Genomic DNA, 19323 nt, shown 5'->3' with positions numbered 1-19323 from the left:
CTATTTTCCGTGAAACCTCAGATATATTTCCAAACCACAGCGCCACCTACTGACATCTGATCTCAAGGACGTTACATCGTAAAGAATTATTGATCGTTCAAAAGTACAGTAGCTACTGAATTTAAGGGGAACTTAACACAGAAATGAAGTTATGAAAATACACGGTAAACACTGTTTTTAAAGGGCTGTTTTTAAAAATAAACACGAAAATGTACTTATTTAACTTGATTTACTTAAACATAAGAAGAAGGCTTGAGTTGTAATTCACACAATCACCACTAGAGGGAGACAGAGCAGCATCTTCTGAAGCATCAGAACCATTGAAGTCAAACATATTGTTATTATTCGTGTTCATCGGTGATTCTTCTAGTTGTGGTTTTGACACAAACTTTAAAACAATCCTGTGCAGGAAGGAAAATATAAACAAATAAATAAACATTAAAAATATCAACAGATTATTTCCTAAAACATTTGTAGGTCAGAGAATTAAGAAATAAAACAGTTTATTAAAGAAAATCCCAGAAATAATTGTATTTTTTGTCATATTTTACATTTAGTGTAGTTCAAGGGTTTAAAATGTCTGCAAGTGAAGCTCAAATTAAATTAAATAATAATCGTGTATTGTTCATGTATTCTCTGAGAAAAGTAAAAAATGGTCAAAAGACGATAAATGTATTTTATATTACGATATATCTCAAGGAATATTTGGACATAAAACAGTAAATTGAACCATAAATATAAATTGAACTTGTACATTATTTTCATCAGAATATTGAATCGTCTTTTTTTTTTCTAACAGAAATATTTTGGGGTTTATTTACGCGTTAATTTATTTTCTAAAGTTTTATATCAAAAGGTTTAATTGCTTTTTTTTTTTTAGAAAACGTGTTTATTGAGAATAAATAAAATCAAAATAGTTTTAAAAATTGAACATTTTTCAATGTATTTCTTACACAAAGAGTTTGATATTTGAATCCCAACTTTTTTTTTCATTCAAAATGTTCCGATGGCACATTTTTATATTGAATTTAAAAGGCTATGTATAGTTTTAAATGTTAAATTCAAGCGTTCAATATTCTGACGACATGTTGTAATACTTTAAAGACAGTAATATTAAAATCTAACACTTTAACCAGAGACAGTTTTGAATTGTTCGTTCGTGAGTCAAACACAGTCGTAAAAGTTTAATTTCAACATATTTGACAGAATCAATAAAACACCACGTCGGCAGTTTTTCCTCCAGATATGTCAAGATTTGTTTTAATTTGTCAAAGAGGTGCATTTGTACAGATGTCGAATACAAACACCGACAGGTTGTTTTCTGCTAGAGAAGGACGCGGGAAGTGAGACACGGAGACTCGGTGAGAACGACCAATCATAAGCCAGTTGGCTGAGAACACGCCGCCGCCCCCTGCTGGTCGCCGTGAGTCCAGTCCTCGCTACTTTCAGAGTCCGGAACAGAAGGTGTGTGTGTGTGTGTGTTGGCGAGGTCAGGGGTCAAAGACGACGGTCACTTCCTGCGGCGTCATCTCCAGAGTCAACGCATCGTAAAGAATCATCACCGTTCATGACATCTGTCAATCAAAGTAACACGTCGTGAAACAGCCCACTCTGGATCGGGAATCTCTCGTGGGTCCGTTTTCTTTCTGCCTGAGTTGGTTTTTTTTCCAGCGCAAAAGACATGGACGTCATAGAAAACAACGAAAAAAAACAGGGAATCCTGATTCAAAACACGACAAAGTGCCAAAGAACGTTTTTTCTTTTTGTGTGTTTGTTTGTTGTTGTGTTTTTTTTGCGAAATGAAAGTACAAACATCAGGACACTGGTCTCAGACACACCAACATTCATCGTGTTTGTCGATCTAAAAAAAAAGAAAGTTCTATAACAAGTGATTTTTGTTTTTCTTCTCATATAAAACAGAGTTTTTAGTCCTGACGTCACGGTCGCTGCTACACGGAGGCTGAACCACAGTCGCCGAGCCAGAGGGTCCGGATCAGTGCTGGACGGAACCACCAGAATATTTTGAATCAAATCAAAGTAGTCGACAATAACTAATAGAGTTCGCAAAAGGAAATTATAATATTTAAGGCTATCAAACAGTGTAGCATGTCGCTAGTTAGCTTGCAAGCTAACAAAGCTTGATTTACGTTTTTAGAAACCAGAAAAGAAAATCAATTATTTAGATTTCTTTTAATATATGTCACCTCAAAAATAACTTTGCAGAGGTATTAAATAATGAAGGTTATAAAACAGCATGTAACTGGTTAGCTTGTGAGCAGCTATCAAAGCTAACGATAACGATTTTTGATTATTGAACAAATACATTCATTTTAATTAAAATGTGAGCTCGACAATAGCTCATAAAGTTTGTTTTGTAAAGGTATCAAATGAAAGGTTTTCGAAATGTTTAGCATGTTGCATGTTAGCTTGCAAGCTATTGAAGCTAAGAATCTTTGAATAACTTTTTAATGAACAAAAAACCTATTAAAAAATATCTTTTGGATTAAACAGCTAAATAATATTTTGATTGTTGAACAATATTTTTTTGTTCTCAATTCAAAACTACATTTTTTAAAGTTGCAGAACAAATTCATTTTATTTAAAAAGTTATTAAAAAGTTTAGCATGTAGCTAGTTAGCATGCAAACAAATATCTGAGCCAAAAAAAATTAATTAACTTTCAAATAAACCAGAAGAAAAACAACCATTTAACTTTTTTTTTATTTTGACTAGAACGACATGAAGCCTGAAATGTATGAAATAAAACATTTTGATAAGAAAAAATGGATCAATAAACCATGGATTGTTTGATTTATTAAAGACACAAACATTTATCAAAGAGCTGAACAAAAAGGAAGGATCTGGTAAAAATGATGCTTAATATTATTCATTAATATTAAAATATTACGATGTTATTATTAACCGCGGACCGTCCGTCCAGCACTGGCGCCGACGCCACATTTTCAACGACTCGTGTGGCGACCAACGAGGTCGCGAGGAGGTCGCGAAGGATCCGACAATCATGGGACGCGATCCATTCCGAAAGAAACGAAAGAAAAAAAATGGAGGTCGCGCGACACCTTCGGCCCGTTGGACCCAAGAACGCGCCGGGCGCCGCGAGGAGCGAACAGACAGAAAGACACTACAGCGAGGAGGGGATGTGCAAAAAAAACTGAAACTCATGGATATTCTCCCTCTTCCTTCCTTTCTGTCTGTCAATGGATGGGTCGTCCGGGGAGCCCCCCCGCCCCAGCCAGTAGAAAGTGCTGAAACATTATCAAGTCTTTTTTTTAAACGTCTACTTACATGTGCATCTCTTTTTTTAGGTTGTTTTTTTTTCATTTTATTTAAAAAAAAAAAAAGTGGTCCCCACACACAATGAGGTTTTCTTTTCTCCGCCGCGGGTCTCGAGCGACTCACGGACACACATTCATACAAATCTTCATGTGCAGGTAAAGCAGACGCACAACACAACGTGGCGCAGACTCACTAACTCCGAAGGGGGAAAAAAAAAGGCCACGGGCACAAAAAAAAAAAAAGGGAGGAAAAATTAAAAGAGACTATTTTTCTTTCTTTGTTCAAACAGCCCTGACACAGTAGTGACCCTAGAACACACCGCTACGACTAATGCTACAAACACTTGGCACAACATGGGGGTTTAGATTGAAATATTGCACATTGCGGTACTTTTTTTTTTTACACACTAAGGTTTTTTTTTACACTCAAACACAACCCACTTCCCGTCGATTGCTTTTGTCCTGTCGGGAAACAGACGCACACACGAGCCTGTCACGTTCGAAGGTAGCTAACGGTTGCTGTGCCTCGGAGGAAGGAGCGCGCGAGGCTAACTGGCGAGGATCAGGTACCTGAAACAACTGTGGCCACTGGGGGGCAGCAAAGAGCCCGGATATCGGCCACTACATGTGCACGTGATGTCGCGCCCCCCCGCCCGCCCCCCAAAACTTGTTCACGTTACATCTCTTGTCTCGGATCTTCAGGTTGGGTTGAAGTCACGAAAGGACCAGGTCCGGCCCACCAGTGGAAACTGACCTTCTTGGTTCGGTTTCGGGGTCAGAACGAACGAGAAGGTCTAGAGTTGACGTCATCGAGAGTCTTTGGTTTTGGAGACCTCTGGAATCTTCGCTTGTAGCTCGACCAGGGTCTGGTTATGAGGGAAGCTGAAAGTTTTGTTCAGTAAGAGGTTAAAAAATAATCTTGGGGGGGTCTTGTGATGGAAGGATGGACCTCCAGATGCTGGCCCGCCTTTGAGGCACGGAGCACGATGATACCGATGTTCTCTCTTCGGGATGTCCATGAGAAATTAGAGTCCAGAACATCCAGGAGAGCCTCGAAGTAGAACCACTGACCCTTGACACCAGGAGACACCCAGAGTTGCTGGCTTTGTATCCACCGGTCTGCTTATCGTGGTCCACCGTTCAAAACAACTACACCTTGAAAGTATGAACTCAAACCCGCCTCATATTTGGTAGACGTTTGCAGTACGTGGTCAGTGGTTCTGATCGTTTTCGTTATGGTTCCATATAGGCTACATCATCTCATTTGACCCGGGGCTCCTTAAAGGTCAGCCCAGCGTCACCATGACTGTAGTCATGGGTTGAGATCAAGATCTTTAGCCGAAGAAAGACCTGGTGGAAATGGGAGGAGGGCCCGGGTCGGACGGAACAACTTCCCGCAGAAGAACCACCGGGAGGAAGTATCTGGAGGTCTGGAATTTAAGGGACTTGGACCGCCCGTGGCTGATCTTAAGTCCGTTTTGCTGGTGGGCTTCGAAACTCAAGTGGAGACTCCGTCGACGAAGATGTAACGCGAACAAACACTTGATTCAAGGAGGTTCTCGGTTCGTTTATCCATTACTGCATATAAGAGGCATCTCCCTGAAGAAAACTCGTTTTTTTTTTTTTTTTAGATCAGAAAATAGTCTTCTATATACAAACAGGTTGGATTGGTTCTTCTTCTAGTGGATACAAGAAGGTTTGCGTGGAATGATATTGTGTGTTTCACCCAAAAAAAGTGCTCTGATATACTGTGTATATAAATATTTTGAATATTGCTTTCTACAAGTTCAACACTTGGCTTCGACTTGATTGTATCGAGTTGTTTTGACCTGACTACTGTCTTCTGAGTGGCTTTTGTCATACGAGGTGATGTTTCTCAACGATCATGGGCTTTTTTACAGGTTACACACACTCACGCGCACACACACACACACACACACACACACACACACACACACACACACACACACACACACACACTAACACACAAGTATTTGCACCACTGACAGCAAATTAATGAAAATATAACTATGACGATCTTTTATTATAAAAGAAAATCCATTATTTTGAAATCCATCACTCGACTCCCTTCGAACACATCCATCGACTTCTAAAAACGTGCGAACCGCGGAGGATTCCGATGCTGGTGAGGACGCGAGAGGTTCTCTCTGAGAGGTTCTCTCTGAGAGGTTCTCTCTGAGAGGTTCTCTCTGAGAGGTTCTCTCTGAGAGGTTCTCTCTGAGAGGTTCTCTCTGAGAGGTTCTGTCTGAGAGGTTCTCTCTGAGAGGTTCTCTCTGAGAGGTTCTCTCTGAGAGGTTCTCTCTGAGAGGTTCTCTCTGAGCTAGCGAACGAGTCGGCCAGAGAACGAGAACGACACACCAGGGCGGCGGTAATCCATACAATCCATATCATAATCTAGTCTTCTCTTCATAACCCTGATCTAGGACGAGGAGGTCCTTCCTACTGGACCCGCCCTGGCGTGAAGAACCCAAGACATCGTTTAGGACCGACGACCAACTTTGATTGTCCAGCAACATTAAGGAGTCAAAATACTGTACATTCAGAGAAAACACGGGGCGAAGACACACGTTTGAAGGGTTTTTAAAGTCGACGGGAGACGAACCCCAGTTTAGCTTTTCGAGGATTCAATGACTTAGACGTGACTTAAATCCGGTCAAAGGTCTGTGGATTCCTCCTGAACCTGGAAAATACCTCTGGAGGAAGATAAAGTATCGGCTTCTTTTTGAGTCTAAAGATACTCTGGCGTCTGTTTGGATCGTCATCGCTTACTGTCGACCGATGCTCGTGAATCTCAACCCTCGACTCGTAGCCGATCTTACCGAAACGACAACTCGCTGTATTCCGTGAGATCAAGGGAGTAAACGTTAAGATCGTGGTGACCACAGGCAGCATATAAAGCTTCGTCGACTCGGAGAGAGTTAGCATCGAGGAAGGTCGTCGGTGGAAACACAAGGTCGTCTAATCTAAAGAGTTACAACTGTCGATCTCTTGCTGTACATTATTCACATCCCGGTATTTAAGATTCTCCGTAAAGCCGTTCGATGACGAAGCCTGTGTGTTTGTCCTCGACGCGCTCGATTGTGTTGTTGTTGTGTGTTTGGTAGTAGAACGACCGACACACTTAAGAATATATGACACCCTTCAGAATTCCATGGCCTGAAACCAGATCGGTTTTTAAAAAATCTTTTTTTTTTTCTTTTTTTTTTCCCTGACTGTCGCGGACACACTTTCACGTCGACACATTCATTCGGTCCATTTCTCCACTACATTCTTCCCTTTCGTCGTCATCCCATGGCACGTCCACAAGACCACCCGCTTCACTTTCCCATGAATAAAAAAAAAAAAAAAAGCTTTTCAAAGTGCTGTTGCTACCCTCATTAAACAAGACATATATATACAGTACTGTGCGTCGACACAATGAAGAGATAAAAACTATTTCGAAAGAAGCTTCGCACCCGACGACCCCGTAGGTGTAACTTCGTTCCTCTGAAGCTTCGAAGCCAGTGTTTCAGACACAAGTATCACGCCGAGGGTCAGTAGGTGCTACGTTTTTGTCATTCAAGATCAGGAGAGTCTCGTCTCCGTGACCCTCGTCTAACCGACACAATCGAAGGGTCAAACAGCTTTAGTGTGAAAACAAGGATTCGTTCAAATCGTTTGAACAAAATGACTCGATCTCTGGATGGACATGATCTACAAACATTTTTGAAATCAATCAAAAGGTGGTTATGTTTGGACCGAAAGAGGAAACAACGCCACTCGGGAACTGTTAAATGTTCTGGCAACAAACACGCCCTCTGGATCGTGAGTTTACTTCTAATGACTGCTCGACGAAGATCTTCGAACATCAGGGTCTGGCTGCGCGGGTTTCAATCTTTGCATCTAAAAACGGTACGATGTGAAGCAGATACAGTACTAGAGGAGCTCCGTTCTACACAACATGAGGTGCATCTCGACCAACAAAAGCTGTGTTAAAGACTGCGCTAGTGTGTGATCCTGCATCACACCACACGGCTGAACCCAGGCTGAAGACATGTAGTTCGATTTGTAACACAAAACATAAGAGACAGTGAAGTGGGCGTTCACATTTTTGTGTTTTTTTTTTCTCCAAATCCGATGTTTGTTTTTTTTTTACAGTCACTTGCCGATGTTGGACCGACCCTCGATGCTGAGCTTCACCTCGTGAGGGATGAAGGATGGTCTGGGCAGAGTTAAAGGAGGCTCGTACTCGGATTTGTCTACGCTCCGACCTTCGGGCGCGGACCAGCGTCGTTTCCTGCCCCCCGTCGTCTTACCCGAGCCGGCGACGGGATCTTTAAGAAGCTTGTCTCCGAACGTGAGATCGCCATTTCGAACGTCGGCGTTGCCGCCGCCACCGCCGCCTCTTCCTCTGACGCCGTTCTCCTGCTCCCTGGAACCTCCTCCGCTACATCTCTGAGGAGCGTCCGAGGCGGATCTGGACGCCTTCAGGTGGCCGGAGGAAGGCTCGGTCAGATGATCCAGGGACTGATACTTGGTCAGAGATCCGTTCTTCATGTTCTTCAGGGTCAGAGAAATACAAACGTCGCCCACGGAGAGTTTTGTGCAAGGCAGCTCCAGCAGTTGGTTGGTCCGGTCCGGACAGCACGAGGACCAGCCTTGGCCAAAGACGAAGAATGGGTACTCCACCAGAACCTCCACACTCACCTGGACACAAAGTACAATATAATGAACGAGGAGTTCCCGTCCTCACATCCTAGGTTATGCACAATCATCAGACTTTTGTTTTCTCTCTGTCGGCAAAAATAACTTATGGACGTCGTTTCTTTAACACGTCTCAGGAAACATGTTTAATGGAGCAATGATCACACTCTTGGGGATGTTCTGTCAAAGAATGTCACATAAAAATTAAACTTGATGAAACTACTGCGTCAAAATGTGAAGTTATTGACTTTGTAAACATCAGCCACATCCATGGAGAATTAATAGAAATACATGTCGTTTCAGGAGAACTTATGAGTTGGAAAGAGGAGATTCAAGATTTGGACACTTTAGAGAAGACGTTCCATATAACTAGCATTGTTTTTCTATTATGGATTTTTTGCTTCTGGAAAAAAACAAGAATCCAATGTAAGTAAGTAAGTAAGTAAGTAAATAATAGCGTGTTCAGGAACCATCATAGATTCTGATCCACAGACCTCAGAGCCCGAGCTGGGGTGTAAGTCTGGATCAGATCACTGATGGAAGGTCTGACCATGAATAGATCTGAAAGTAAGAACCAGAATTTTAAAGTTGATCCTGAAAGAAACTGGCAGCCAGTGAAGAGTTTTAAGGATCAGAGAAATGTGAGTTCTTCTACTAGAGCGGCTCAGAATTCTGGCTGCAGAGTTTTGTATGAACTGCAGTCGAGACACATCCTTCTTGTTTAGACACAATAGTCTAAACGAGAAGACACAAACTTGAAATCTTTATATAATATATACTAAAATGTATGTTATTCCAAAGCTTTTTTAACATCTGCAAAAAGTAGCAGATTTAATGATGGTGTCTCCATGGATATGTTATAAGAGAAATGATGGACAAAACCCCTAGCACATGGACATTTCCATTTAAAAAAGATAAAACTCCACTTCATTGCTCACGTTGAATCGATGGAACTGACACGGAAAAAAACTGTGTTTTTTCTAGAGTAACCTAAAGCAAGTATATTTCTACGGCTATTCAGTTATGGAATCAAGCATTTTAAGAATCGAATAAACGGTTCTTTGTTTGGCCGACTCAACCATCTCTGATACTGCATTATGGGCCAGTTTCTGTCACACAAGCCTATACAAGTTTGGTGGTCGATCCAGTCTTGACGTCACACTCGCAATGAACGACAAGACAGAATCGTTTGTTGCGGTTTATTGTCCATAAGATTTGATCCTCGCTTATCTTTGATACTGTCGTCAAATGGATGGTGAATTGAGATCAAATTAATTAACAGCGAAACTGATTCAGTTATTCGTTTCCTATTCTCAGAAATAGAAGATACAGAGACAGTCTCTCGTCGGCAGCACAAGTGTATAAATAAAAAGATTCTCATTGAGGGTGTGAGACTGAACTCTCTCTGAACCTTCTCGCAACAACAAAGTGGATCATGTTTCTTACATGACGGTCGTCCGTCTGCATTGGATGTAATTAGTGGCTCGTGCGATGAAAGACTCATTAGAATGCGAGCGCAGCTCATCATCCAACATTTATGAGTATGAAAGCCTCTTTGAACGCGCGAGGAAATGTGCCCTTCACTGTCTTGAAAGACACGCTCGCTGAAAAATCAACATGAATAATGAATAAATGTCATAATTACCAAAGATATTTATTCATTTCTGTAAACTATAAACACAAATATGTTGATGTTGTCATGTTTTAAGATTGTTTTTTCGACGGGGGTCGGGTTCGGGACATGTGTGGAGGTCATACAGGGGTCATGATGGATGAATGTTTGAGATTTTAAAGGATGACGAGATCAAAAAAAGCAACGAGGATAAGAAATGATGTAAAAGGAGTAAAACATCTTTGATCATGAACACAACATACTGCATGAAAGTAGAGGTAATATCTTCAACGTTGACATTAGAATACTTTATAAGATCATTTTAAAACATACTACTAAAAAAACGCAAAACATATATTTATTAATAAATATACGTATTCATATATAAAGAAAGCAGCCCATTGGTTGATGTTCTAACTTGTGGTCCAATCAGCTTGACCTTCACTCACATGGTTTTCTGTGAGTGTGTCGTGTCAATAAAGTTGTAAATGTACTTGTATTACTAGAGTAAAATATCAAACAGACAAACATGTTTGACAAGAATCATGTGACTGAGTGAACTGATGACATCATCACTCGAGGGTCGATGTGAATCCAGGGTTGGTGTCAGAAAAAGTCATCTGTGTCTGGAGTGACAGGACACGATAGGCTGAAATCTATTTTTGTTACCATCATGTGATCTACACACTCTCCCTTTGATGAGCTGGCGGATCGCAACAACGTACTAAGCACTCGAGATTTACACCCCAGATGACGCCCCTGAAGCCTGGGAATAGGATTGTGAATTATGGTGCATACAATACAACACAAAATGACCTGCACCTGCTGGCCAGCTCCTTCAATGGCTCAGGCCCCCCAGTGTAGGACGGAGCGTTATAGAAGGTCCTTCATCCCAACTGGTGTCAGGATATTTAACTCTCTACTTTAAATATCCTGATGCTAATCCGTAGTGTGTTTTTCCTCTCGTGTGTTTTATTTTATTTTTTATTTTTTTGTTTTTATTTTTATTTTATTTTATTCTATTGTATTTTGTTAATAGTGTTAAATTTCTAATTTTGTAAATAATTTTATATTTTTAAGATCGTTTTTATTTTATTTTGTATTATCTCTTTTATTTTTATTTTTTTCCTTGCACTTTATTTTTTTTCAACTGCGCTGTTGTAAAAGTGTGTTTCCCCTCTGGGGATGAATAAAGATTTTCTATTCTATTCTATTCTAAAACCATAACAAAATATTGTTTGTTTGGCTTTGGTGAGTAGGTGGTATGTTTATGAATAGAGTTGGAACCAAATTAATCTGTTATAAGGAGGAAACTAACTTTTGCAAGTTGGTATTGTGACCAACAATTCAAGTTCAAACTATCAATCAGGTCATAAAACACGTGTCAACGTAACCTTTTATCCTTATTTATCCACATTAATAGGAGATATTCCTGCTATGATCATCCACAGATTCATCTCCTGATTCTGTTTCAATGCTTTTATAATTTCACCTCAAAGGCCCTTTTCTTTAGGAGTCAAAGCGAACCAATCTAAGGGTCTCTTACCTGTGCACGATGTTCACCGACTGAGAACTGAACCACAGCGAAGTCAGGCGAGGTGTGGCTCCCCTCGATGCGTTCGACGGTGGACGAGTCGATCTTCAGCTCGCTGCTGATCTCGGCGCTCTGAATGAAGTCCTCCGTCTTCAGGTCTTCCACTTGCTTCAGCTCCCCGTTGGCCAACTGAATGATGGAGCCCTTGAAGAAGTACGGGGGTAGAGATTGAGCCGAGCCGGCCGCAGGGGCGGAGCTGGCCGGTTGGTCGGAGGGAGCCGGAACCACCGGGAGATGAACCACCGCCTCCGACGCTGCATGTTGATACAATCCACGGGCGTGGTCGTGAGACTCTGCCTTCTGGGCGGCGACGTACGTGGGGAACGGTGCGGCCTGAGTGTACGACGTCAGGTGGGACGTGACGGGGTCCAAGGTGGTCATCCCACCTCCGCTCACAGGGATGATGACCTGTTGGGTGCCGGGAATGAGCAAATGCTGTTGGTAGCCCATCGGTGCTTGCTGGTTCCCCCCGGCGCCGGTGATGTAACCGATCAACGGCGGCTGTGGGTAGATACTGGTGGAGGGGAGGCCGATGGTCATCGGCTCTGTGGAATGATGGGTGGTCTGTATCACCGTCTGTGGCAACGACGGCGGAGAAAACGTGAAAGAGTTTGTCGTGTTGGACGAAGTGTTTCGATGGACAGGTTTGCCCACGAGGATACCGCCTTTCTGTAGATGCGTGGGAGCAGATGTTTTGAGCTTCTCGGGCACCAGCTGAAGGTCCCCGTGGCTGTTCGGCATCAGGACGACAGAAGTTCTCAACCCCATGGTATCGTCGGCGCCGTAATCCGAAGGCAGAACGCGCTGGCGGACCTCGTGCGGCGACGAATGAAAAGAGTCACGAAATTTGCTTCCATGTTTAGGGTGGTTGGACTCGGAAGACCCAAATCGCCGACCCATATCGAGTCCCCCATTGTGAAGTTCTCTGGATCTGATTTCTTCTTTCCTCGATCCGTCGGTGTACTGAAGCAAGACCTGCGACATTCCGTGTCCCAGACCGTGATGCGGTTGCACAGAGTGGTGGGAGTGGTGATGATGCGACGGCACGGTCCGCGGGGAGGTGGATATCTGAACGCGGTGAGGAGTGGAGTCCGTCGGAGGCGGCGGCATGGAGGTGCGCTCCAGCGACGCCCGGTGCTGGTCATGTTTCGAGGTCTCTGAATGTCTGTTGGAGGCAGACGTCGAGGGCGAGGAGGAGAGTGGCGGCGGCAGCAGCTGAGGGGGGATGTAGCCGGCGTAGGGAGGATGGTAGGGCGACGTCAAGAACTGCAGACTGTGCGGCAGTTTAGTGTAATGAACCGTTCCGCCTACTGGGGATTGCGAGGATGAAGGGTGTAGCTTCAACGAGGAGGAGGAGGAGGAGGAGGTCAGAGGGTCCGATGTCGAGGTTTTATACTGGGGCCTCTCGGACTTGCCGGAGCTGTGGCGACCACTCGTGCCGCTCTCCTTGCCCCCGGCCACGCTCGCCAGCCAGGCCATGTTCTCCGCACGCTGGCTGTCGGTGGCGGGCGGCGTGCTGGCTGAGCAGTTGTCCGAGGGTAACGTGCTGGAGGGGAGTTCCCTCTTCTTTGGGGGCAAACATTCATTACTGCGTTCGTGGTTGGATTTCATTCTGAGTTTTTGGGTCAAGTTTGAACAGTGCTAGTATTATCTTCCCTATGCTTTATATCATCTACTTCTTTGTTCAAGTTTTATGTCACAGACGTCAACCCTTAAGAATCTCCTTTTGGAGTTGGACGTCAACTGTGCAGCGGAGATGGGAATGCCGATGTGGAGATGTGTCCGGAGGGCGAGGGGTAGGACGGTCAAGTCCAGCCTGGAGGGTGGTCTTCAGTGGCTGGTGCTCGGGCTCTGTATCGTCGGAGAGAACGTCACGACGTCACACCTGCTGCTGCCGCCGAGGACGACGGGGGGCCGAGTGCGACGCACTTCATGCGGAATCATTTCCCTTCAAGCCTGACGACGCTCACGGAAATCCTGCGAAGAGAAGACGGAGGCAAAAATGATTCAACGGTTTTAGGAAAAAATGTTCGCACGTTAAAAAAAGACTTGACATCTATGAAGCTGAAGGTATTAAGAGTGACTTCGGTCTCGTCATAAACTCGTTTGTTCCGATCGGTTGAACACAGCGACAGAAAGGACAAAGTTTACGAGGCGAGAATCGACCGACTGCTTCTCTTTGTTGAGCTTTTATATTCCTGGTGTCCCAGATCTTCAGGCAATGTTGGTGAAACCAGAGCGAGCAGAGGTCAACGTGTGGACAGAGACTTCAGTCTCAAGTTGAAAGAAAGATGACAAACGCAGACATAATTCTACTTGATTTTAATTATTAAATATAGACTTTATGACAGACTATATGTCAGAAAAATACATCGTAAGAAAGTAAATGGTTGATTTCACTACGTAAAATATTATTGAATCAAAGATGAGCTGCATGTCCTAATTCAAGATTTATTAAAAAAGAAATTAAAACTCCTGAGTAATATATTATTGTACTAGAGAATTAACATTGTAAGAACCTTCTTCTAAATGCTACACATAAGATGTATTTATATTAAAGATAATCTGGGTAGTTTCCACGTAAACAGATGATATTTGAATCATTAAAATATTAAACATAATTATATGTACAGTACAATCTCAAGACTCAAGATTATTCATTTGGTATTGGTATTTGGTATTTAAATTATACTTTTTAGAAAGTATAGTTTACCGTTTACACTGTTTTTATTTGTTCAGGCTTTTCCTTGATTTTCTGGAACTCTTGTTGTGTTATCAGTTTTATCTTGACCTTTAAAGTATATACTTTATTGAATATTGTTTTGATTGTTTAAGCGCTTTGTGACCCTGGTCTGGAAAAGCACTTTATAAATAAAAAATTACTTACTTACTTACTTACATACTTTTTCATCTGGAGAGGAAAACTTCAAGCAAATAATTCTCCTGGTCCTGATCATTATGTGACTGAATATAATCATATAAAAAAAATACTTGCTCTGTTAAATACAGCTGAAGTACATGAATAGTACTGACCGAGCGGAGCAGACGAATAATTGAGGACACGTACGAATACTGAGTGAAGATCTGCAGCCGCATCTCTTGGTCTGACCCACATTTAAAAGTGTTGCTTCATTGAAACAGACACTGGGACTCGCACCGGCCGGACCTCTGGGTCACGCTAATCCTGCTGAGCTTGCAGCGAGGATGTGCCGAGAGATCTGATGACCTGTAACATGAACTCCTGCGAGTGACTCGCACAAGTGCACGTTTGTTTCGGACCGACACCAACGTTTGGCTGCCACTTGATTAAAAGAAAAAAAGTTTTAATTGAAAAGTAAACTTTTTTAAAGAGTAAATACTACAAACAATCATGGAGTAGTGATTGAAAACTAGTTTACCAGCCCAGTGCTTCTCAATTTATTTTATTTGTGTCCCTGTTTTTCTATAAATACTAGAATTTGTCCATAAAATGTGTTCTTTGTTCACCTTTGCATAACATCGTACGCTTATTATTAGTAAAGAAAACAACGTAAAGTTAAACGCATAACAACTGTATTAAAAGTGTTTTGTACAGAAAATATTTAAAGTGCATGAATTTGCCTGAAATAAAAAATGAAAAATCTTCAAATGAACTGATTCTATGATCATTCAAACCTTTTTTTTTTTACCAACTGAATGTAATCAATTGATTCTGAAAATAAAAAAAATACATTGCAAGAAGCAAAATATATTAAAAAAAAAAGAATAAAACTTATTGTTCTGTGTCAAAACTCTAACTGATCCAAAAAAGTTAAAGTAAAAACCTAAGGCCTTGTATTTACCCTTGTGATCCAGCCTTACACCCCAGCTCGGGCTCTGAGGTCTGTGGATCAGAATCTACTGATGGTTCCTGAACTTCAGGACCAGAGGAGAGAAATCCTTCCAGACTGTTGCTCCTAAGCTTTGGAACCATCTCTGTGTTTGATGATCTACTGACTCCTTCAAGAAACATCTGTGTTTGATGATCTACTGACTCCTTCAAGAAACATCTGTGTTTGATGATCTACTGACTCCTTCAAGAAACATCTGTGTTTGATGATCTACTGACTCCTTCAAGAAACATCTCTGTGTTTGATGATCTACTGACTCCTTCAAGAAACATCTGTGTTTGATGATCTACTGACTCCTTCAAGAAACATCTCTGTGTTTGATGATCTACTGACTCCTTCAAGAAACATCTGTGTTTGATGATCTACTGACTCCTTCAAGAAACATCTGTGTTTGATGATCTACTGACTCCTTCAAGAAACATCTGTGTTTGATGATCTACTGACTCTTTCAAGAAACATCTGTGTTTGATGATCTACTGACTCCTTCAAGAAACATCTCTGTGTTTGATGATCTACTGACTCCTTCAAGAAACATCTGTGTTTGATGATCTACTGACTCCTTCAAGAAACATCTCTGTGTTTGATGATCTACTGACTCCTTCAAGAAACATCTGTGTTTGATGATCTACTGACTCCTTCAAGAAACATCTGTGTTTGATGATCTACTGACTCCTTCAAGAAACATCTGTGTTTGATGATCTACTGACTCCTTCAAGAAACATCTCTGTGTTTGATGATCTACTGACTCCTTCAAGAAACATCTGTGTTTGATGATCTACTGACTCCTTCAAGAAACATCTCTGTGTTTGATGATCTACTGACTCCTTCAAGAAACATCTGTGTTTGATGATCTACTGACTCCTTCAAGAAACATCTGTGTTTGATGATCTACTGACTCCTTCAAGAAACATCTGTGTTTGATGATCTACTGACTCCTTCAAGAAACATCTGTGTTTGATGATCTACTGACTCCTTCAAGAAACATCTGTGTTTGATGATCTACTGACTCCTTCAAGAAACATCTGTGTTTGATGATCTACTGACTCCTTCAAGAAACATCTGTGTTTGATGATCTACTGACTCCTTCAAGAAACATCTGTGTTTGATGATCTACTGACTCCTTCAAGAAACATCTGTGTTTGATGATCTACTGACTCCTTCAAGAAACATCTGTGTTTGATGATCTACTGACTCCTTCAAGAAACATCTGTGTTTGATGATCTACTGACTCCTTCAAGAAACATCTTAAGACGTTTATATTTGTTCAGGCTTTTCCTTCATTTTCTGGAACTCCTGTGTTGTTCTCAGTATTATCTTGATCTTTAAAGTATATACTTTTTTGAGTATTGTTTTGTTTGTTTAAGCGCTTTGTGACCCTGGTCTGGAAAAGCGCTATACAAATAAAAATTAAAACTTACTTACTTACTTGTGTCATCTCAGGGTCAATGTGACCCGGAGGCCTGAACCACCTCCCTTGCTTCCATAATTACATACGCAGTGGTGGAGGTCGTTCATCTTTACCCCAGAGACGACACAAGGGATACAACAAACACATTTGTTGTCGGGCATCGATGAGAAAAATGTTGTGTCTTTTTGTGGTTTTAAATTGAACGGTAACTTGAAAAGAATCTCAAGTACTTTGTATGAAAACACAGTGACCCACTGATAAAGCAGGTCGCGGGTCATGTCATGTTCGGGTCGTCCAGACAAAGTTACGTCGTGAGGAACATCTTTAAAAAAATATCTAGAGATTGTCATTGCAGTTTGAAGTTAAAACATTATCACAGAATTATTGTATAATAAATGTTACATATTGTTGCTTTAATTTGATAGTTTTCTACGTGTTAAAAAAAGCAACCGTCCACCTTCAGCGCGCAAGAGTGCCTGGTCATAATCATAAGCCAACAGGATCCTGCGGCTAAATTTAGCAGCGCCGGAAAGTGAAGCATGGCCGCGGCTCACGAGGATCTATGTGTGGTCCGTGGTGGTGGGAGGCGGCTTGTGCGCACATATTGAAGAGGGGCCGCGAGACCTGGAGCTTCGTCAAGGCTGACGCTCGTCGTCGCCAGCGTCCGAGCCGAGAGAGAGCATCTCTGGGACGCCAGTCGCTCAAGACCTGCCAACGCCAGACGGAGGAACAGTCGGGAAGACGAGCGAGGAGATGGAGTCGTGCAAACAAGTCCCGCGGCCTCAGAGACGTTTGTGGCTTTTCCAAAAAAACGATTGTACATTCAAATCCAGAAAATGGTGCACGGACAGAAATATATGTAAGACACAAATAAAAGACCCTGGTCCTTCGTTCATCCCAATCAACGCTGAATTAACCGCAGACTTGTTCGTCCCTTTCCACGCTGTATTTAAATCATATTTGAATGAACCAGAGTCTGTGATATTTCTCTCTGCGATCAGAAAAATCAATTCAATTCAATTTTATTTAAAGTGTCTTATCATAACAAAGACACTTTACAGTTGAACTGAGACTATAGTTGATAAAGGAAAAACAAAATCATGAATTTTAACTGGATTAACAGTTTATATTCGTTCATTTAAAACATTTCTGACATGGATCACGTACTTACATTGAAATGAGTGCAGACGAGCTCCGGCGTAAATGTTTATATTTTACGTTCAAGGTCATTAACGTGAATACTTTATTAACAGAGACGATCAGGGTCTTATTTGAAACGTCTTAAAATGGAGTTTAACAAGAATAAAAGTGTAGATCAGTAACTTAAAGTGCTGAGTATCGATGATGGTCTGATGGTCTGAGCTTCATATGAATGTGTGACATGACACACGCGTGAATTCTTGGTACATTTATTATTTATAAAATAAAAGCTGTTTTTTAAAAAATAACAAATGAACAAATCACATAAACGTGTATTTATAAGAGTGTGTTTTTTAAAGAGATCACTCCGATCACATGACATAAACTTGAGCTGCTTTCATTCTACAGCCTCAATTTAAAGGTGATGTTGTTCCACAAGAACGTCTGTGACTCTCGTAGAGAACGACTTGAAGCATCAGACGCTGATCATTTTGTTTCGTTAAATTATAAAAAAAACGTATAATTCCTTTACATTTTTTCTCAATAGACTGAAATAGTGGATTCAAATATTCAGTATAAAACTATCGTCTTCATAAATACAGATCATCAGTTTGGTGAATAAGAACATATTTATACGTTTGTAAAAAATGTAATATCAACTCGTGTAACTACACACACTAACACGCACCTACACTCGTGTCGGGAAGTCCGACCTTTTTAACGCTCTTTTCATTATTGATACATATGGACTTTGACGTGGAAAAGTATGTCCGCCAATTTTTTGTGCGTACGACCTGAGGCCCCAGGAGTTACACACCCAATGTACGCAGAGTAAAAATACAACTAATGTTCGATTCGCACGGGATAAGTATTACCTGTGGAACTCCGATAATTTGTAATAATTACGGAGAATGTCAGAGTTTTAATCCCGTGCGAATGCGCCATGTCTGTGATTTGTAATGTAATAATTCCGCCAAAAATGACCTTTTGTAAAACACAGACGTCAGGTGATGATACAAGTCCCGTGTGAATCCGAATGTCTGTGTTTGTAATTCATAATGCCGCGTATACGCCACTGTAACTCACTTCTAGGCCCTCGCCATTGTGTTCATATTAACTTCCGCTGTTTTATTTTGAAGGGGTTGAAAGGAAGTAGATGGAGTTCGTTGTTACTGGGGGTGTGTTCCACATGACGGAAGTAAAGAAGACCTGCGCGCTGCACAGCTACAAACTAAGTTCCAGCCTCGTTGTTTCCCACACGAATACACTCGGTTACACAACTGTAACTGTTTCTCTTCTGTAAGAATAATGTTCGGGCAAATTTTTGTGAGGCTCTCGCTGTTGAGCGTCTGCACAAGTTGAGAAATGAAAGAAAATAAACGCTCGTCCACTTTATCTTCTCTAAACGAAGAACGCTTGGTTACACTAACTTTCTCTTTCAGTAATTGCTTTTTACATCTGTATCTCTAGGTAATGTCAGTAAAAATGACTATTTTACAGACTTCGATAATCCCGTGTAAATGCACTTATAATAAAGCTGGGGGGTTTTTACCTGTAGACACCGAGGTCCACAGGTAATACTTATCCCGTGCGAATAGGGCTTAAGACAAGGATTGTTGGGATCCTTCAACAGAAAAGAAAGGGATGATTTGAAATCTGCACACAGATCAACTTAAAAACAAAGAGAGGGAAGTATATACT

The 19323-nt window shown here is 41.6% G+C and overlaps 1 protein-coding gene across 1 annotated transcript in view; it reads right to left on the bottom strand.

Annotated features, from left to right (window-relative positions):
* Positions 1-1231: 1231 nt before the first annotated feature.
* Positions 1232-19323, bottom strand: part of atxn1a (ataxin 1a) — a 122579-nt gene continuing 104487 nt past the window's right edge. Inside the window, exons 4-5 of the mRNA XM_087786305.1 lie at positions 11158-13182; positions 1232-8002 (exon numbers count right to left, since the gene is read on the bottom strand). Of these exons, the coding sequence (XP_087642431.1) occupies positions 7454-8002; positions 11158-12816 (2208 nt within the window). The 5' untranslated portion in view covers positions 12817-13182 and the 3' untranslated portion in view covers positions 1232-7453. The remainder of the gene's footprint in view (positions 8003-11157; positions 13183-19323) is intronic.

Source organism: Callionymus lyra, chromosome 3 (assembly GCF_982586985.1).
Source record: "Callionymus lyra chromosome 3, fCalLyr1.hap1.1, whole genome shotgun sequence".
Lineage (NCBI taxonomy): Eukaryota > Metazoa > Chordata > Actinopteri > Syngnathiformes > Callionymidae > Callionymus > Callionymus lyra.
Note: the sequence above shows the minus strand (reverse complement) of the source record. Positions and strands in the feature narration are given on the sequence as shown.